A 22,030-nucleotide genomic window follows, 5' to 3' on the forward strand; every position below is an offset into this window, starting at 1 on the left:
ATTTACCCAGGGGATCACCTCTCCTTAAAAGCAAGCGCTGCTGCTGATCAGCTGCGTTGTTCTTCAAAATAAAATAAGAGGCGGCGTTAAGCTTAAAAAACAAAGGTAAAAGAACAGCAATTGGGTAGCCCCGCCCGCGCCTTTTTTCCCGGTACAGAAAGGGATGCTGGGAACTGTAGTTCAGGCGGGGCCAACCCGCTAGAACCCTACGTAGCCTCTGACCAGCCGGCTCCAGCGGCGACAGCCGAAGGCGAGGCACGTGGCTACGCGGCGGAGACGGAGGGGTTGAGGCTGTCTTCGGGCTCGGCCGTGCATTTGCACTACAAGCCCCAGGGTGCCTAACTGAGCGAGAGCCCGGGAGAGCATGCAGAGCTCCCGCAGACTCCAGGGCCGCCCGCTGCCTCCCTATTCCCGGGAGAGCGAAAGGGGAGAGAGCGACGGGGCGAGAAGCATGTGGGTGTTCGGCTACGGCTCCCTCATCTGGAAGGTGGATTTTCCTTATGAGGACAAGATGGTCGGGTACATCGCAGGGTACAGTAGGAGGTTCTGGCAAGGCAGCACCGATCACCGTGGAGTGCCGGGCAAGGTGAGCTGCCCAGAGGAGGGATGGGGAGAAAGGCAGGCTAGATTCGGGGTATCTTTGTATTGGCCTCCTTTAGTGGGAAGGACCCAGATCCACGGGGGCTGAGGATGCGATAGGGGTGGATTTGGCAGAATCGCAGAGGACGGAAGCCAAATGAACCGGGTGCTGGTGGCAGGGGTACCCGCTTGGCCGACCACTGCAGAGGGACTGGGCACCTATCCCCACTTTCACTTGCCCGGTCGCTGCATGTAGACAGCCCCGAAGACGGCTGTCTGTTCAGGGGAACCTAAGTCTCTGTGTTTCCCACACAGAGAAGTCCCCAGAAACTAGGCTTCCTTTCACACTTCCAGCCCAGCTCTTATTTCAGCGCAGCAATACAGGTTTAGTCTTTGTCGCACATGATCCGGTAGACTTTCCTGTCTTCCTGTCTATACCCACACTTTCATGCCCGCTTTCTCTCTCCATGCCACACAAATGCCGGTTAATATACCACTAATGTAGCTATGAGTACAACCACCGGTGCAAGATGCTCGCGAGACTTTCCTGGTTCACCTGAAAGGGGTGAAATGGAGCCTGCTATGATTCATTCCCTGCACAGGACAAGAGGACTGTAGATGCTGTATAGTAACTGGAAAAGAACATTAGAGGATGCTGGCACAGCTCCCAAGACAGTTCTTCCCTGTGTGCCTTAGCTTAATTGTAGGATGCTGGGTCACCTCTTACATAAGCCATACACCCTTAGCCGATTATGCCAGGTACCAAGCAGGGCAGACTACTTCAAACAACTTCTATTAAAAGATTTGGGGGTTTGCTTTTTTTAAAAAAAATAACATAAGCTTTATAGCTGAGCAAGTTTTGTTAACCTCTTAATGGGATGGCACGAGGGGTAAGGAGTTACCCATCTCCAGTCATCTCTTACTACATTACGTCAGCATCTGCTTTTTTAATGGCAGCCTCTTTATATTGAGAAGAATATTGTCTTGGGTATAGGGTATCTTCACTTTTTAATATGGGTGTATTTGTTAGGGCAAACAAACTCAAGTCCAAGTTTGTTTCAATAACAGAAGTAAGTCACACTGAGTACGATGGGATATTTCCTGAGATATTAAAGTTAGAGGGGAGAGGAGTTCTGTTGAAAAATATTTCGAATTCCAACTTCCTTGCATTGTGCATAGATGCTGAGGGCTGATCTACATGTTTGGAAGAATCACATGGTATACTGTAGGTGGAGGGAAATTACTAGCGCTGAATGCTCCCCCTAGTCAAAAGGTAACAATAGGAAACCGAGCACATTAGGGAGGTTTCTAGCCTAGACTACTCTCTAAAATACTAGTTCTCTCTGTGCAGAGATGTTTTTATATGAAGAAGCAAGCTATCATGCATACTCCCCAAACCACCACCAGCTTTCTAAAGTGGTATAGTAACAGAAAGGGCATGTCATGCGATTCTTCTGAACATGTAACTCAGTTCTTACACTGAGAATCTTGGAACAATGACTTTGTTGTGGACTCCCATATGGGATTGCAAGCTGCATGTGGTATAGTGGTTAAGGAGCTGGACTACAACCTGGGAGAGCAGGGTTCGAATCCTCACACAGCCATGAAACTCACCGTGTGACCTTGGGCCAGTCACTGCCTCTCAGCCTCAGAGGAAGGCAATGGTAAACCCCCTCTGAATATCGAAAACCCTATTCATAGGGTCGCCGTAAGTCAGAATTGACTTGAAGGCAGTCCATTTTTCATTTTCCTGGCCATGCTTCTTTCCCTCAGTATATCGGCATAAGTGACAAGCAGGTATAAGAGTTTCCCTTCTTTTCCTGGTGCTGAAGTTTGCTAGGGACCAATAGAGAAATCCTGTAGTTCTTGCCCCTAAAACTCCCCTCAAAGCACATCCTGCTGTCTCACTTTCCCACTGCTCTGCCTGGTCCAATGCTGCATCTAAATTTAAATGAGGCAGTCTCAAACCATTTTATTTCTTGATCTGAGGTGCTTGATGAGATGCAGATTGAGATTCTGTATTACCTGTCCAGATAGCTGGACTTGGTTACTAACATACCAAATATTGCTAATGCAATTATCAGTACAGCTCCTGCTACAATATTATATGCCAAGTTATTTTTTCCATTCAGCATGAATATAATCCTGCCCATAATGCTGAACCTACTGCAAATCAATTTCATGGATGACACCAACTTCTAGTATTGAGTATTAAGAAAAACAACTTCTATGTCGTCTCACCACACCATCCATACTATTATAAACTTCTATCATTTCTTCCAGCCTCTCCACCACCTTTTTGCTAAACCCCAACTTGTTTAGCCCTTCTGTACAGGAAAAAGAACCATCACTGTCATAGGCAACAATCCTATGGACACTTAGCTGGTAGTAAGTTCCACTGAATAGCATGAAATTTTCTTCTGAGTAAACAAACATAAACTTCATGTTGCCCTTTCCTGCACCGTCTCCAACTTTATGATGCCCATACACTGTGGGATATATCACATATTCACAACACAGCATTGTGATATTTGCTGTTTAATTTTCAGTCCCTTTTCCTTTCACCAGATTTATTTTTCACTACTACAGCATAGAGTGTATTGACGTTTTCCAGTGAATTTTCCATTATGCCCCCAATATCTTTTTTGAATAGTAGTACATGTGGCTAGGGCTTTCTGCCCCAGTGTGCATCACTTTACCCTCACTTATATTGATCTTATTTTCCACTGTGTTGCCCATTCACCCATTTTTTTTAACGAGAGATCCTCCTAGAACTTTTCAGAGTTTGCTTGGGATTTTGCCATCCTGAATAATTTGGTGGTATTCACCAATTATTTATTTAGACAATTTATAAACAGCTTAACTGTAATAATCTCTAAGCAATGCACAGGAATGCTATACAATGGAAATAAAAACCAGTTAAAGCTATAAAAACAGAATTCAATTAAAATGCTTGCTGGAATAAAAACAAGTCTTCAGTAGGTGCCAGAAGTTCGGGGGGGGGGAGGTTGACTGACCTCAACTGGAACGGAGTTCCATAAGAATGAGCCCACAATATCCTGGTGGATATGAGCTGTGCATCCAAACAATGCGAGACCGCTAACAGTGATTCCCCCAAAGAGTTCAGTGATCAGGCAGAGATATAAGGGATCAGGCAATCCTGGAGGTATGCTGGACCCAATTTGTTAAGGGCCTTACAAACTGATACCAGAACCTTGAACCTAGCTCAGTAGCTTATGGACAGCCATTGCAAGGTTTTGAGCACTGGAGTTATGTTGGCGATAGCATGTCTCCATCAATTGGGCTACTTCACTCCAGATCACTTGCAAACATGTTTCTTGGAAAAATGTCTCCGAGATCTTCACTCTAGCAAGGATTGGCCCAATAAAAGCATCTTCATTTTTTGTGTGTGCATATACTTCACTAAAGAGCATTTAGAACCATAGCCATAACTGTATTAGTATCCGTATCTTCAGCTTTATATTACTATTGACAAAGTTAAAGATTTTAGCCACTGGAAAAACATCAAAGCGACTTGTGCTCATTCTAGCTGGTGTCTATATGATATAGTATGTTACTAGCAGTAATTTGAACCTAAATATTTCAGCGACCCATCAGAGACACCCCCAACTTTTGAGGAAGTCTCAAAAAAAGTCCCATTCCAAATGGCAGCTTTTTTAAAAACAGTAAATCCCTAAACTGCTTTCAAATTCAGAATTAAGAAGCTGCTTGGGGGTTCTACAAGAGCCCTTCTAAAGGAGAAATAGTTGGGGGAGGAATGCAAGTATAGCTGTATTTTAAGAATATAACCTGTATAGACCGCAATCCCATATCCACTTGCCTGGGAGTAAGCGTCATTTAACTCAGAATTGAATTCTGTACCTCAGTGGAAAAAATACCTAATTGATTACTGTGATCTGCAAGTGAAGGCCTCCGGCAGCTACCATCTTACCAAGAGGTCCATTCCACACATATAGGAATCAGACCTTTAGTGTTGTGGCACCTACCCTTTAGAATTTCCTCCTGTTAAAAGCTAGACAGGTGCCATCTCTATTGTCTTTTCCACACCTGTGGAAAACCCTCCTGTTCCAGCAGACCTTTTAAGTAAAGATCTTTGACAGTCTGCATCTATCTTGGAATTGCTTTTAAGGTGTTTTATTGCTTGTTGTTTGCCTCCCTGAGCTCCCTTGGGAGGCAGAGCAGGATATAAAATTAGGAAATAATAATAAAAATAAATTAATTGAGTTAGTCCACAGACCATATCAAAATAAAATGTATTAAAAAGTCAACATAAAATGTATACGCAAGACACATTTTGTATTAAATCTGTACTAAAACAAACATTAAAAATAAGGGAGATATTCTGAAATAAATTTATACTCTCAAGTAGACATATATAGGATTGTACTGTCAATCAAGGAAAGGCAGCAAACGGAATCCTAGAGTTTACTTCATAACCTTTTGGAATCTGGGAGGGAACTATTAAAAGTTTTAGTCAAGTTATTGATCCAGAGCAGAATATATATATGAACCAAATATGCACAGACTATGGAGTACTCTTTTCTGGAATAGGTTAGGAATAAAACCTATAGATTTAAGTTTTTAAAAAAACAAGCAGTAACCCTTCCTATTTCATGGAAAGTACATTTTTAAAATTACCTGAATGAAATTAATAGATTTTACAGTACTTAGAAACCTGATGTGCCTTTTGCTATACAAAGGTTATAGAACTTATATAATTCTAAATAGCATTTGTTGAGCTAAGGAAACAATGGGGTTCAGAAACAACCAGAAATCTAGGAGAATGGCATTGACAGGGCACGGCTATGTTATTTACAGCTGCATATGCAGCAAATTATTCAGTCATCAGAAATACTTAGCTGACTGTCAACATATATGAAGCAACACTTAGAACTGCATTCTTCTTTGAATGGAAGTATGCAGTATTGTTGTTCTTCACAGCCTGTGCCTTTCAGAGCACATTATTTCACATATACCCAAATCACTACTCTAATTTATAGTCCTTAAAATAGACCTCTAGGAATCATATAAAGACATATCATGATATTTTGTGATAATCTACCGAAATTATTAAAATTTATATATGTTGCATTTTTTCTTTTGCTCTGGATGAACAAGAAGGGTTGCAAATAAGATTGACAATCTGATTCAAACTGCTTGTATTAAACTGAGCCAAATGTCAATTAGCAGTTGATGTATAGAAAAGTGTAAATGATTTCATTCTTTCAAAGACCAGAGACTACTGTACTCACTGTAAAGTACCTCTGTCTTATTTCTATTTTGTTGACAAGGACCAAGGCTGAGATGTAATGGTTTGCCTTAAATCCTGTAGTAGTTAATGGCTGAGGTGGCAGAGAAGACTTCAACTCAATATAATTACAGAAGGTCAATTCTAAAGACTGGTTCAGATATAAGATTTGGAATCAGACACCTATTCATAGTGGGAATGTATACGCACCTACAGTAAATTAAGTCACGCATGAACCAGGTTTATATACAATCCAGCTTATTTTCATGATTCTTCCCTCTCCCCAGAGGGATGGGAAAATCATGGAAATGAGCAAACTACATAAGCACTCTGTTCGCACATGAGGTCATTCATAGAAGGGGCATATGAATGAGAAATGAACACAGAAGCAAATTGGAAGTCAGTCTGTTGCATCAAAACTGGAGTATTATGGTCTGTCCTCTGTGCTCTAGCTAGTAAGCGATCAGCAGCATTCTCAGCTAGCTAAAGCTTCCAAGGAGTATTCAATAATGGACTTGAAAGTAACACCTTTAAAGAACAGATGTAGAAAAAAAAACCCACCTTCACATATCAATCTATATGAATAAAGGGAAGCAGGGCTGTGCTCTTCCTGCTGGCTCTGTCCTCCCAACCTCTGCACATTAATTAAAATCTGAACAGGGAGCCAGCTGTACTTATGGAGACTTCCCCACTCCATCAGGAGCTCCAATCGCAGGGCTCTCAGCTGTGGCAGAGTCTTCAGGAGCACAGCTGGTTCCTCCTTCAGACATTTGTTCTACACCTCGAGTCAAGAAGATGCATTTCCACTGATGACAGTGCAGCAACTGAAACAGACTGTGGACAAATTGGTTCTTTAACACATATGAACTCCCCAAACCAGTGTTTAACAAGCAACTGCACTGGCCCTCCTAAAAGGGGATGCACTGAATAAAATAGAGAAAAGATAATAATTACACGAGGTTGGGAAGTTTGCAATAAATCACATGCTGGATCAAGTCTAAGGTCTGGCCTTCTGTTTCCCATAGTGACCAATTTTATCTTGATTTAATGTTATTCCTAATAAAAGAACACCATCAACTTCTCAATAATCCAAAATCAGGAATTGTTACGCTGGATATCCTGTATATTTCAAGAGATTCCTTGCGAAACATTTTTGTGAGCTTTACAGTTAAAAGAATTATAAGCCCAATAAACAAACCAGATGGTTGGGTTTAAAACTGTTTAGTTCCACTGAAGCTAGTAAAATTAAAAATAATTCAATACTAAGATTAAACTAGTTTTGTACACCTGTCTGTTACAGGCAGGTATGTGTATGGTAGCTCTCCCACTCAACATCTATCACTTCTAACAGTCACTTTCAGTTGCAGTGAAGGGAATGGAAAGAGTATTAAATGATAGGAGGAAGACTGCAAGGTGGGAAAGAAAGGAAGGGCAGATCCTACCGTAACAGTGCAAGTGTCCCTTACAGAGGGGCCAAGAACGCAAAGGCTGCACTCTTTAGCACCTACCACTGGGCAAACAGGTCAAAATGTTGACACTGCAGACTGCATGTCACAAAGTTCCCAAGCCCTTCTCTGCAAATCACACTTCCTGCTGTCCTTCCCAGTAATGCACATTCGGTACTTCAAGCCATCTTCTGCTACATACTAACACTCCTCTTTAAAATGCAAATGTTGGAACCAGAGGCTGCTGCTGCTGCTAAAGATATCAAACCAAAAATCGTCTCTCTCTTCCACTGAAAGCTCTCGTTTCATTTAGTAACACGGGAGGCAAGCTGGTTGAGGACAGCCAACGTGCTAGCATCTTTCTCTGCTGTCTTCAGAGTTTTGGGGAGCTCTTAGACAAGATACCCTTAGTGGGTCCCTTCCTTAAGCCAGACCACCTCCTCTTCGCTGCTCCCCATGGGCATACCCTCTTCCTTTGGGCCCAAGCACTGCCTCCCAGGAGGAGAGGGCAAGGCTGCTGCTCCTTCCATCATTGCTCACTTACAGAAAGGGATAAATGAACAGGAAGAAGCATACCAGGGCCAGGAGGCTCCTAAGGCTGGCAGTGGGTCCCAGCACGTGCCCAACAGTGCCAACTTCTGATGCTGGCCCTGGTCTCTCAGACACCATGGGGCAGAATCCCTTCATATATGCATCTATGTTCTCCTGCTCGCTACCATTCTGTTCTCAGCCAACCTGCAATATAGACTCCGCAGCAGACAGGTGGCCATAGGACAGATTCATCTGAAGCTAGCTGGCTGCTACCCAACCCAACTGTTCCCTAATTGCAACGAACACAACCAAGGTTTTAAGCCGGGGTGGCTGAGCTGTCACCCTCCAGATCTTGTTAAAGTACAACTCCCATCTTCCTTGACCACTGCCATGCTGGCTGGGGCTGACAGGAATTGAAGTCAACATCATCTGGAAGGTCATAGGTTAGCCATTTCTGGTTTAATCAATATGGAATTGGCTGTGGGTTATCTTCTCCCTCCCACTCTCCTTTTGTGCTCAGATTCCCTCCACCATAGTGGGAAGGTAGGCCGGTTCATTTTAATCCAGATTAAGGACACATCCCAGTCTGGAAATCATTACCCTTACTATATGTATCACATTTTTATCTCTTTCTTCTTCCAAGATTCTGAAGGTGGTATACATGATTTCCCACCCCATTATATCCTCATAACAAACCTGTGCAGTAGGTTAAGAATGTGACTAGCCCAAGACCACCCAATGATCTTTGTTTCTGAATCAGGATTGAACCTGGATCTCCCTAATTCCAGTCAGACACTGTAATCACCGAACCATACTTGTTCTGTTATGCTTTGGTTAGAATGGTCAAAAGTAAGTCCAATCTGTAATTGGGGAGAGAGGGAGGGAGCATACAATCCTGTAGTCCATTCCCAATTATAACTCCCTAGTTAGGGTTTGGATGGCACTACATCAGCACCAGCTCCAAGGCACAACTTTTTGACCAGTTATGCAATCCATTTGAGAAAGCGATAGTAAGCTTTCAGCCCTCAACTAGGCCATGCAATTGCCAGGCTTGTTAGTTGAGCCAACAGTTTGACTTTCCTAAGAACAGTTTTAAATGGATTTGATACCACACAACATCACAAATAAAGGTCACATTCTTCCAAATGGATTGTATTTGTTTGATGGTCTTGTGGCCCTCTTTAAAAAGAAATACTATTTTTGCTACTGATTTAATAATAAAACTTTTTATGGTGATATTTCTTTTAATTTTAGCCTGGAAGAGTTGTGACACTTATTGAAGATCCTGAGGTACAGTAATTCTGTTTTCATACGCTATTTAATCTGTGGCTTCCTTTATGGAATCAATCCATCTCTTGTTTGGCCTTCCTCTTTTTCTACTCCAATTCAAAAAAAGCTAGTAACATAGGCTGCAATCCTGCTCACACTTATCTGGGAGCAAGCCCTGGAGAACACAGTGGGACTTATATAGCATTTCACAATTAATCAAGTTGTCAATTTTTATCCAAAGAAATTCAGGAACCATTTATTTGAGCCCAACTGGTTTTTTCCACAATACTAGGCAAGCCTGTTTAACCAGAGGTCATCAACCTTTTTGGGCCTATGGGCACATTGGGAAAAACTATCATGGGCTAGGCACATACAGACACACAACTCTTCCCCCCCACCTCCAGCCTCGTCTTCCCCACCATCAATAAGGCTTGAAAAAAGTGTTTTAGCTTTTTTCATGTCTAATTGGGAGGCAGGCGTAATCTGCCTGGAAAATGCAGCTGTGGAGGGCTAAACCTACCTCTCCAGGTGCAATCTCCAGGAAGATAACCCTGCCCTATTGTCAGGATGCAGGATTGGGGCCCTGAAGTTTCAGACGATGAGAGGAAAGGGGTCATTTGGCCAGAGTCATGTGAAGGAGAAGCAGAAGAGGGGGAGGAAATCTCAGAGATAGAATTGTCTGGGAGCGAGGACCTTGAATGTCAGACAGACACAGATTCTCACCGTGAGCTTCCCACGCCTCCTCCCCCTCCGAGCTTGGAGGAGTTGGAGAAGGAGGGAGGACAAGGAGGAATCCAACCCCCTCCTGATCCAGTGAAAAGCAAAGAGAAACAGCCAGATGGTTTAAGCATTCCCCCCCCCCCGCTTTCCCCCATACCTGAGTCAGATCTCTCAGAAGGGGAGGGGGCGGTTGCACCCCCTTCACCACGTACAAGGAGACTGCAAAAGAGGCGGCAAAAGAAGGGGGAGAGGCGGGGTGTGGATGAGGGCACGTTGAGGCGGAGTGAGAGAATTCGCACGCGCTTGCCCCCTTCTTAAGGGACAGTGGGAGTAGTGGTTCCTTGTTCTGTCAACTTTCTTCTATGTCGCAGGTTATGTTTGTACTTAAAGTTCATGAGACGATGCAGTCTCTGCCTGGATATTACTTTAATAAAAACTGAATTGCTTTCACCACTTGGTCTGGTTCCTGAGCCCCAACCTGGACACGACACCTATGCTGCAATTAGGCTTCAAATAAGCTTTCTATTGGCTACAGTAGAAGATTTCTTTGACGCTTAATTCCAACACAAGGCAGGGTGATCTTTTTTCATGCCAAATTACAGGGCAGGGCAGGGTAAAGAGGGGGACACTGTGGGTGGCAGGGAAGGTCTTGGCAAGCTGTGTTAGCAATCCCCCATTTAGCTCATTTGTCTGAAGAAACTAGTTCAGTGCCTCTTGACTCACAACAGGATAGCCTCTAATAAATTGACTCCTGTGTGCCTTCCAGGCCTCCTGTTTTCTGCACTTGTGTTTCCATATAGGCAGAGCTTGGAAAAGTTACTTTTTTTGAACTACAACTCCCATCAGCCCAATCCAGTGGCCATGCTGGCTGGGGCTGATGGGAGTTGTAGTTTAAAAAAGTAACTTTTCCAAGCTCTGCAAATAGGTCACACAGGAGGGGGCTTCTCCTCCTCTGCAGCAGCATGGAAATACAGACTACTAGCCTCTTAGGAGGCTAGTAAAAAGATTGCAGGCTAGTGACTTTTGTAGATTTATTTTCAAGGCTATAGTAAACCTAAGAGTTTGACACCCTATGCCAAATAAATTATGACCTTCCCTCCTCTGCTCCCAGTGATTTGTGCAGCAACAAGACATTATATTTCAATTATGTAAATAAATAAGTACATAAATAAACAATGTTTCCAACCAGTGATCCTCTTTCATGCATGGTTAGGACATTTTCTGAACAAACACTTGCTCCCAAATCCATGACTGCCAAAATAATGCAATAGGGGACAAAGAGAGGGAGAGGAGCTTATAATCTTCCATACCCACTGATTCATTTCAACAAATGTCCCTTGCCCCAAAGGCTATTGTTCACTAGGCAAGCTTACTATCAGTTTCACAGCCTGGATGTTGGCTTGAGAACTACCTACAGGCCCTTAGTCCCCTAACTGGTGACAGAAGCAAAACTGTGCTTCCCTTCCGCTCTGCGGTCTCTAGCCAAGCTTGTTACCAGTTTCACAGCCTGCATGTTGTGTTGAGACCACAGAGTTGACGGGAGGCACACCGTGGCCTCCACCACCAGTTAAGGGACCAAGGGCCACTAGGAAGTTGTATCACACACTTCCCAGGAGGAATATCTCTGTAGGGGAAAGATGACATGGCCTGCCCTTATCAATAATAGAATCACAGAATAGTAGAGTTGGAAGGGGCCTATAAGGCCATCGAGTCCAATCCCCTACTCAGTGCAGGAATCCAAGTTAAACCACATCTGACAGGTAGCTGTCCAGCTGCCTCTCGAATATCTCCAGTGTTGGAGAGTCTACCATCTCCCTTGGTAACTGGTTCCATTGTCATTCTGCTCTAACAGGAAGTTTTTCCTGATGTTCAGTTGAAATCTGGCTTCCTATAACTTGAGCCCATTATTCCGTGTCCTGCACTCTGAGATGATTTAGTAGAGATCCTGGCTCCCCTCTGTGTGACAACCTTTCAAGTACTTGATGAATGCTATCATATCTCCCCTCAGTCTTCTCTTCTCAAGGCTAAAAATGCCCAGTTCTTTCAGACTCTCTTCAAAGGGCTTTGTTTCCAGTCCCCTGATCATCTCTGTTGCCCTTCTCTGAACCTGTTCCAGTGAAACCAGATAGAGAGCAACTGAATGGAAGCGCATTCTGGCTCCATCCAACAAAGGACCAAGGGCCACTGAGAGATTGTACCCCGTCCCTCCCAGAAACAACCTCATTGTAATGGAAAGATCAGCCTTGCCACATCCATTGGCCAGTTTCAGGGACTTTACCTTCCCACCCAGAAGAACACAAGACATGGCACTGCAGAAGCAAGGGGGGAAACACTTTGGCCCCATCCTTTAGCCAAAGAAACAAAAGCCACCAACCTCTATTTAACCAAAATTTTAGCAAGGGAAGATCAGCCTGGGCCACGCTGGACATCAGTGCCCACATATAGCTTTACACTTAGTATCAGGCATGGAAGAACTGATCTCCCTCCTCTACCCATATCCTTCTTTTGTGTGTCTTGTCTTTTTTTTAGTTTGTAAGTCTGGTAGCAGGACTTGTCTTTTTTTTTTACATTGATATCAGCCATTTCAAGAGAATAATTGTCTGAAAAGCAGAATAAAAATAATAAATATGAAGGGGGGAAATGACCAGAGTGCCCTATGGTTTTCCTTGTAATGTTTAGCTCCACTTATAGTTGGGAGCTTAATTGGGGGGGGGGGGTGGAGAGAAGTGGCAAGATTCACGACCGCAACATTCATAGGCACTTTTTTCAATAGATTGAACTGCAAACTAAAGTAGTACTTTAGAGCATTTGTTGGGGTTATTTCAGACATAATGCAAAGCCAAACCATGGCTTTGGAGGAGGAGCTAAGCAGTTGCAGTTTTTGCTGTGAGTAGCTGCATGCTCTGTCATTCATGCTTAGCCATGGTTTGAGTCAGTTTTGCTTGTAAACTGGGCGAGTATGTGCTACTCTCCCTCCCACTGGGACTTATTCCTGCTGCATGCAGAAAGGGGCAGAGACAACTATCTTTTCATGCCTGGTATACATGTTGGATCCCACCATGTGTGGGTAAGAGAAGATTCCTTGCTGATTGACAAAGCAGATCTGCAGATCCATTTCTGCATGCATCCTCCAATGACTGGTAAGGAAATAAACTGCCCACTGCCCACCTGACATTAACAGACAGACATGGGCTGGGGAACCTCATGTTTCCGCTGCAAGGTATCACTTCAACTTAAAATGGGCTTTCATTTAAAACTTTACCAAGCCAGTGCTATTTAATGAATAAAGTTTCAATAGGTAATATACAGAACAACAAAAACAGGAATTTGTTCTGTTGTCTGACCTGTTGGCTATCCAAGGCAGGTTCCATGCCCCCTCTAAAATAGAAGGCACATACTTTGAAATTCATAATTCTCACACACAATCTAATAGTTAAGAATACTCTTCATTTTAAACTCTTTCCCCATCCTAGCATAACTATCTTAACTTTTACCTAATAACTTTGGTATCTGTAGCTCATGTGAATTTGCATGATGCTTTTAAGGTACTTTTGGTCACTGCCAGTGTCAGAATGCTTCATTTTTATTAAGTCTGTTAAAATCTGCTCTGTACTCAGAATACAATGTGGAGAAGTGAACAGAAATGCTCCTTTCCTATAACCTGATAAAATCTGGTACAGTGTAGTAGCTAAGGTGGAGATTCTCTGCATAGTTACAGAGGAATAAGCCCCACAACTTATTCCAAGAAAACATGCCTAGGATGAGACTAAGAGTAAAAGCCATGAGGTTCCCATTTCAAATCAACCGTGATCTTATAGGGAGGTGGGTAAGCAAATCCCTATTTCATCATCCATTCTCTGCCCATTTCCACCTGTAATATTATTTATTTATTTATTTATTTATTTTATTCAATTTTTATACCGCCCATAGCAAGGCTCTCTGGGCGGTGTACATTGGATAAAAAATATATATTTACATTCAATTTAAAAACCACCTGATCATCAAATCAACAATTTAAACATACAACAAAAGTGAGATTAACATAATAAACCCATATTAAATACAAATCAAAAGTAATTAGAGAAAAAAGATGAAACATATAACTATCTTTACAAACATTAAATACAAAGGTTTTCACCTGGCGCCGAAAAGATAGTAAAGTAGGCGCCAGGCGTACCTCGTCAGGAAGGGTGTTCCATAGTTTGGGGGCTGCTACCGAGAAGGCCCTCTTTCTTGTAGGCGACTTCCGGGCGTCTTTCTGAGTAGGCACCCGGAGGAGGGCCTCCGATGTTGAGCGCAGTGTACGGGTAGGTTCATATCGGGAGAGACGTTCCATCAGGTATTGTGGGCCCGTGCCGTGTAAAGCTTTATAGGTTAAAACCAGCACCTTGAATCGGGCCCGGAAACATATAGGCAGCCAGTGCAAGTGGGCCAGAATCAGTGTCACATGTTCCGACCGCTTGGTCCTGGTTATTAATCTGGCTGCTGCATTCTGCACAAGCTGCAGTTTCCGAACCATCTTCAAGGGCAGCCCCACGTATAGTGCATTGCAGTAGTCCAATCTTGAGGTTACCAGAGCATGAACAACTGAAGCAAGATGTTCCCTGTCCAGATACGGGCATAGCTGGGCTACCAGCCTAAGTTGGTAAAAAGCACTCCATGCCACCAAGGCTACCTGCGCCTCAAGTGACAAGGACGGGTCCAGAAGGACTCCCAAGCTACGCACCTGCTCCTTCAGGGGGAGTGTAACCTCATCCAGAACAGGTCGAACATCCAACTGGTCAGGGGATCCATTTACTAACAGCATCTCAGTCTTGTCTGGACTGAGCTTCAATTTGTTCGCTCTCATCCAGTCCATTATCGCGGCCAAGCATTGGTTTAGGACCTTGACAGCCTCACCTGAAGAAAATGAAAAGGAGAAGTAGAGCTGCGTATCATCAGCGTACTGATGAGAACGCACTCCAAAACTCCTGATGACAGCACCCAGTGGCTTCATATAGATGTTAAAGAGCATGGGGGACAGAACTGATCCCTGCGGGACTCCATCTGGGAGCGCCCAGGGTGTCGAGTAGTGCTCCCCAAGCACTACTTTCTGGAGACAACCTGCCAGATAGGAGCGGAACCACTGCCAGGCAGTACCTCCAACTCCCAAATCCGCAAGCCTCCCCAGAAGGATACCATGGTCGATGGTATCAAAAGCCGCTGAGAGATCAAGGAGAATCAACAGAGTTACACTCCCTCTGTCTTTCTCCCGACAAAGGTCATCATACAGGGCGACCAAGGATGTCTCCGTACCAAAACCGGGCCTGAAACCCGATTGAAATGGATCCAGATAATCGGTCTCATCCAAGAGTGCCTGGAGCTGGGATGCAACCACCCTCTCCAGAACCTTGCCCAGGAATGGCACATTTGCTACCGGCCTATAGTTATTCAAATTATCTGGGTCCAGGGAAGATTTCTTCAAAAGCGGTCTCACCACCGCCGCCTTAAGGCAGTGCGGGACCACTCCCTCACATAGTGAGGCATTACTCACTTCCCTGGCCCAGCCGGCAGTGCCATCCCTGCTAGCTTTTATTAGCCAAGAGGGGCAGGGATCTAACACAGAAGTGGTTGCAATATGAAGGTAAATGATAACCCATGTTACTGGATTATTGCAGTGGTTACTGAGATTAACATATGCTAATCTACAGTTTAGCACACTGTGTACAAGCCACAACAAGCTAGGGCTCCCCTCCTGTGGAGTCAAGAACAGAAGTTTCCAATTAACTACAGCTTCCTGTGTTTTTCAAACCAAGAACTGGTTAAAGCTTACCATAGTTAATTTCAACAAGCCAGCTTCAGAAACTACAGTTTGACATTAATCATAGTTAGTTTATATATATATTCAGGTTTTTAAGAAATTACAAATATCTTGGTAACTCCAGATAAAAGGAAGAAAAAACAAAAGTAACAATGGTGCAATACTGTTTAGGTTTGTACAGTAACATATCTGTACAATCCTACTTAGCGTTAACCACAGTTTGCAAACCAGGCAACATGACAAACCAAAGTTAAGGCAAAATAAAAGCTTAACTCCTCCTCCTGGCCGTGGAGCGCACATAGGCATGTGTGTTGCCACATCTGCATGTCACACTAAATCATGGTTTAGCATGTTGTGTGAACACTGCTAATGTATGTGAAACACTCCAACTTCTCAGCGGTGTGAAAATCTATATAGTAATATTACTATTCTGAATATTTCAGCATGTACTTCAATCATATCCATCCAAAACAGTCATAAATGGAGTCATAATCACCTAAGCCTTTTGTAACGTGGAAGGTGTTGCATAACCGGTCATTCTTGCTCTTCTTTGGATGTTACCTATTTTGACTGTATATAGTGATACCAACCTTTTAAAAATATTGGAATACATTTGAACACAGCTCAGAACCTGAAACGTGGAACTTTCCATTTGATCAGAGAAAACTGCTTGAAACTCAGATAGTTTCCCTGTTTAACACTAAATTGAGATCAATGTAATAGTGGCCATAGACTTGACCCATTTTTGTAGTTGACAAGGCCAGCAAAATGCAACACACAATGGTGTCTGCCATTGTGCCACTGTGAATTTTCTGTACCTTTCTGGAAAGTTTTTTCACATTGTTGTGCAGTTGGGACCCTATTATGCTAACCAACAGATTCTTTTACAAGCAAAGAAGAGTTCAGCTTGTATCTCTCTCTCTCTCTCTCTCCTCCATTTGCCCTGGTAAAACAAACCAATAACAATAACCAAAAACAAACCAAATAATTGCAAATAACATCTTTTAAATCTATACTCTGTAAACAATAGTCAGTTATTAATGGACAGTAAAAGTGCTGTGAACATAAGAAGGAACTGCTAACTAGCAATTTTCTTTTGTTTTATTTTAAATACCACTACACTAGCAAAATTGTACTTGTTTCAACAGTACTTATACAGAGCTGCATGTTAGCTTAAGCAGAGTGACAAAACAGGAAAAGTTTGAAAAACAAGAAGAGAATTTTCTAATATTTAACAAGGGTTAGGTAACACCGTACAAAATAAAGATCACATTAACTGTAGGTCTGTTCTAGGCCAGGTCCAGATAATACATAGCAAGCATGGGGTTCCCAAACCCAGTATGGCAGAGTGATTGACTAAGACCCTGGAGATCAGGTTCAAATCCACATTCAGTCATGAAGCTCACCAAGTGGCCTTGGGCCAGTCATTGTCTCCCAGCCTAACCTAGCTCACAGGGTTGTGGCGAGGATAAAATGCAAGGGGGAGGACTGTGTACACCACTTTGAGCTCCTTGGAGGAAAGGTGATATAATTGTAATAAATATTTGCCAGCTAACACTAGTTTTGAGGGTAAGATTCAATCAGTAGGAGGAAGATACTTAACCCTTTCCCCACAATCCATCTTTCCTCCAGGTTGTTTTTCCCCCCAGCTGAACTTTGAGACCAGATATAAGCCTGTGTGTGAGGAAAAGCAGGATGGGGAGAGAGGTGTGAGCTCTCTAGGATTACCCAGGGAACATGGATTTGGGAACATATAGTTCCAGCTTTCATACACAGATTTCTCGGCCATTTGATTAAGAAGGTACATGTGTGTGTACTGTTGATGGGAAGGGGTGGTACAGAGAAGGGAGGGAGGTTGAATTCAGAATAAACCTCTTGGCAAACCTTTAAAGCAGGGATGTGACTCTCCAGATATTGTTGGACTCCAGCCCCCATCAGCCTCAGCAAGTATGGCCCATGGCCAAAGGAATGTTGGACTATACTTCCCAACAGCATCTGGAGGACCAGATTGTGCATCGTCCCTTCTTTAAACGCTACCTCTTGCATCATTAAAGCCAAGTATATTTTACCTTTCTTGTGTTCTTCAACAGGATTGCGTATGGGGTGTTGCTTACAAACTGCCACTAGGTCAAGAAGGTGAAGTGAAAGCATATCTTGATTTCAGAGAGAAAGGTGGCTACAGGACTAGTACGGTCATTTTCTATCCCAAAGTTCCCTCAGTGGAACCGTTTGATGTGCTGTTATATATTGGAACCTGCGAAAACCCCAACTACCTCGGACCAGCACCTCTAGAAGAAGTTGCCAAACAGATTTTTAATGCAGTTGGGCCCAGTGGAAGAAACACAGAATACCTGTTTGAACTCTGCAACTCCCTCAGGGACCTTGTACCAGAAGATGTAGATGAACATCTGTTTACTTTAGAGAAACTAGTAAAGAGACTCATGGAACAGGAACAAAACAAAAATCTTAATCCCATATAAAAACCATATAAAAAATTGTGGTTTCAAACAGTCTCTTCATCGTCAGAATGATTTGAAGATATTCCATCTGGACTTCTAAGATATTACATTCATGTTTCATTTAGGGTACTACTGTTATTGATCAGCAGAAAATTATGTTTAAAGCTATGTCTTCAGGAATTTAAGGGAGGAGCTTTGAATTTTGGTAAAATTTTAAAGAATGCATTCATCTCCATTTCTCAGATATGAAGAAATAATTTAGGCCCAATTTAAGTTTGTGGGAAAACTTTCTTAATTTCAAGTTATTTAGATTTTTTCCCTTTTTTAAAAGAAATATAGTTTGGGACTAGATCCTGCACTCAGACAGACTATGGACACAATCCTATACATATATTCTCAGAAGTTAATTCCCCTTTAACAAAGTGAGACCTTGTTTTGGAAGTAAACATACATAGGATTGTGGCTGTATATATTGTCTTAGGACTTAAGTTACTCAAGAGCAGTCCCAGTGGGGCCAGTCTATAGTGGATTATAGCACTGACATGGAAAACCTATGTACAGTCCCATGGCAGTAAGTTCAACTGAATTCAAAATAAAAATGCATAGGATTGAACTGTAAGTGGCAGTTATTCCTATGCAAGGACTAGAATGTTTTCAAAACCACTTATCACAGCATATTTATAATTTACTTCAACTCCATGGATTCAGTTGTTAATTTATATATAAACTATTTGTCACTTGATAAAATAAGCAAATAGTTACACATGAAGGAAACGGCACTTTCCTTTAAGATGCGCATAGTATCAAAACCTTCAGAAGCAATCCTTGACTCATACCATATTGGTGCCTTATATTTTTATAGCTTTTTAAAAAACAGAAGTAACAAGGGATATGACTTGAATTTACAATAGCAAGAGTGTTCAGTCACTCCCATCCTTAATCACTAGGCAAAATATTTTCAGAACTATCCTGAGGCTATGTCCACACATAATGGCACGTAAGAACTACCCAAGTCTATCTTGGGTCCCATCACTAGACAGCTTAATCATGGCTTTGCATTACATCATTATCAACACTAACTATACCCAGGGGTGTAGTCGTCTGGGGTCTCAGACCCCTTACTTTTTTGGGAGCAGGGTCCCTTTGTCTCCAGCATCCTACCAACCAATCCGCATGAAAGGTGAGCGTGTTAGCCACTGAGAAGAACCTTCTAGCATGCTTCCTTGTCCTTTTCTGCTGTTTGAAGTCAATCAGAGTAAAAGGAGGTGAGTGGGCCACTGAAAAGACTCTTCTCAATAGCTAACATAATTCCCTTTCATACTGATTGGCTCCTATGGCCTTATATTGTTGTGGTAGAAGGACACATGCAGGAAGGACTGGAGATGACACAGAGCGAGGGAGGGAGGGGCATGGCATGTCTATCATAAAGGGACCCTGCATTTCTGGATTTGCCACTACATTACAGACTATGCCTTGTCTTAACCAAGATTTGCAATCCCTGGCTAATATGGGGCAGATGTAATGCTAAACTGTACTAAAAGCAAACAAGTGAAGGAAGGGAAGAAGTACATAAGCTCACCACTCACTCCCAATCTCTTATCCACAGATAAGAGATCAGCAGTGTTATGTCTTCAGTAGGCCACAGACTTCAAAGGGAATACTGTAAAATAAAGTCTTTGAAGATTGCTGTTTACTTAGTAAGCCAATTCAGTGGCACTTACTCCCAAGTCAATGGCAAGGATTTAAAGATCTGCTCTGTTCTCGGCATCCAGTGGTGCTTTGTACGTACATTTCTTGAAGACCACCCCATCCATCCTTATTGTCCATGATAAAATACTTTTGAAACTTGGAAGTTGCAAAAATATTTTTAACATGTCATGGGGGATTGGTTTCAAAGCCAGAGTCAAAATTCTCACTAGGTGAGCACAGGCTGTTGTGGTGGCCTAAAGTACCTCTTTGGATACAGACTATTGTGTTTGGGATTGAGATCCAACTTGCATAGCAGTCTAACCTCAGCAATCATTTAGGCACTTAATTTCTACAACAGGCTAAGAAAATTGGGGGGGCAGGGGTCCTTAATTAGAAGTTAAGGAAGATGTCGAGACTCTACAAAGATATCTTACTATAAACCATAAATGACTTTTTCAAACTGCATCAAAAAATGTTTACAGGCTGAGTAAGGATGATCCTGGAGAATCACTGCAGTAATAATAAAAACATTTATATAAAAAGTTATTATAGATTACTCCTTATTCACTAAGGCTACAATTCTCCATTAAAATCCATGAGATTTTTTTACCACTTATTTCCATAGGATTTTACCCTAATTCAGTTTCATGAACCATTGTCCAGTAAGCAATTAAAGTAGTTGTATATATCCCAAGGCAGCTTTGGACTTATCTCTCAAGTAGCAATTTGCATCCTTTTTTTTTTTTTACACTGAAGTTTTAAGGTATGGCAAGTAAGTTTCCTGCTCAAAGGGAAAGGGGGGGATCAAAAAATCCACCAAGTATGCTAAATCTTTGGATCCCAGCCACTAACTCCAAGGAGTGTTGTCTTCCAAGTTCATAAAGTCGGATACAGAAGAAAAGGCCCAGAGGGTTACAGCTGCAATCCTATACCCACTTACCTGGGTTTAAGTCCCACTTCCCTCAATGGGGCTTACTTCTGAGTAGGCATGTATAGGGCTGCATTGTAAAGATGCCAACTAGGTGCACTTCCATTTATGTTCAAAAGAAGGAAGTGCTGAAAGATACACTAAGACTCTTAGAAGCCTACTCATTGGGTATTCACAATGGACCATGTAGGCCTATACAATTATTTCTCTGGTTTTTGCTTGAAACAGAAATACTAAAAGGCAATGATGTTCCAAAGGGATACTATTTTAAGCTTCATTATTATCTGCTTGCAAATATTTTAAATAAGCAACAGTAAATGTGTTTAAAAGGGGTATCCAGCCTATGCTTTTATTCATGGAAACCCTTCACCCAAAAGCTGTGGTTATCATGATGGTAAGAAAATCTGAGTACTCTCCAATTGCATCTGCAATATTTCTGAGAAATTCCTAATTAAAGGCACAAGGGCTATAGTACTGGATTTCTTGACAGTTCTGTGTTTGGCAAGATAACTAGGTATATTCTAAACAATGTGCTTCTCCCCATCACCTCCAGACTCACACACTTCAATATGAACATGTTATAATATATTCCATCTTGTGCATATAACTTCAGTCCAACAAAAAGGCACAAAACTTATTCAATGGCACTGGTTAAGAAAAATGTTTCACTTTGAATTTTTAGACTAAATTTGACACCATAATTGTATATCTATAAAATCACATCAATGCATCTTCATGTGGCTTTTCAATACTCACAGACTGGAAAAGAATGAAATGGAAGAGTTCTCAATCAGTACCAATTTTTGTTAAATACACATCAAAGCGTCCAGAACTACCCTTCGTCAGAACAATACTGCTAATTTATTGGCATGACTTAGAGCTAGTTCACACATGCATATTCATCTTGGCAGCCACACCATCTAGCATGCTTGTGTAAATGGGCCATCACAGATATTAACAACAAAGGCAGAACTTCAGGAAGAAAGTCGGGGATATAAATCAAGTAAATAAATAATAACGTTCATATCACCTGATACTATTTTAATTTGCAATACTTTTAATGAAGTTAGCTCACACATTCATCTTTGGTAAAGTATTGAATAATCGTCATGTTTAAACCTTAGTGAGGCTCCCATGAAAAGTGACGATTTAAATGTGCATGCACCATTTGTAATCAATAGAATGAATGTGTGTTTTATACTTGGCTATCGGGCGAAAGCACAAAATGTCAAATGAAAAATTGCCTTAGACGTTGGTCCCAAAACATTCTTCTAAATGAAATCTGTCAGTCCATCTGAAATCAATGGGGGTCGACATCGGAATAAACATGATTAGGATCAG

The 22,030-nt window shown here is 42.2% G+C and overlaps 2 protein-coding genes across 6 annotated transcripts in view; one reads left to right on the forward strand and one right to left on the reverse strand.

Annotated features, from left to right (window-relative positions):
- The window catches only part of ASB3 (ankyrin repeat and SOCS box containing 3), an 80,274-nt gene that overhangs the window by 54,325 nt on the left and 3,919 nt on the right, over positions 1–22,030 (reverse strand). The window contains exon 1 of one of the 4 annotated variants that reach the window (XM_061625701.1): positions 6,410–6,483. The exons of 2 other annotated variants lie outside the window; for them this stretch is intronic. The gene's annotated coding sequence lies outside the window, so the exon portion shown is untranslated. Of the gene's footprint in view, positions 1–6; positions 170–6,409; positions 6,484–22,030 lie in introns of those variants that run through there. One more of the 4 variants, XM_061625698.1, reaches the window with a different exon arrangement.
- Positions 160–20,330, forward strand: CHAC2 (ChaC glutathione specific gamma-glutamylcyclotransferase 2). Of its 2 annotated transcripts, XM_061625703.1 has the most exons (3): positions 160–586; positions 9,079–9,114; positions 17,704–20,330. In XM_061625703.1, exons 1-3 carry the CDS (start codon positions 365–367, stop codon positions 18,091–18,093), a joined length of 648 nt encoding a protein of 215 aa, XP_061481687.1. In that variant the 5' UTR covers positions 160–364; the 3' UTR covers positions 18,094–20,330. The 2 variants fall into 2 exon arrangements, with proteins under 2 accessions (XP_061481687.1, XP_061481688.1); XM_061625704.1 differs by lacking the exon at positions 9,079–9,114.

The sequence above is a fragment of the Rhineura floridana genome, chromosome 4 (assembly GCF_030035675.1).
Source record: "Rhineura floridana isolate rRhiFlo1 chromosome 4, rRhiFlo1.hap2, whole genome shotgun sequence".
Taxonomy (NCBI): Eukaryota; Metazoa; Chordata; class Lepidosauria; order Squamata; family Rhineuridae; genus Rhineura; species Rhineura floridana.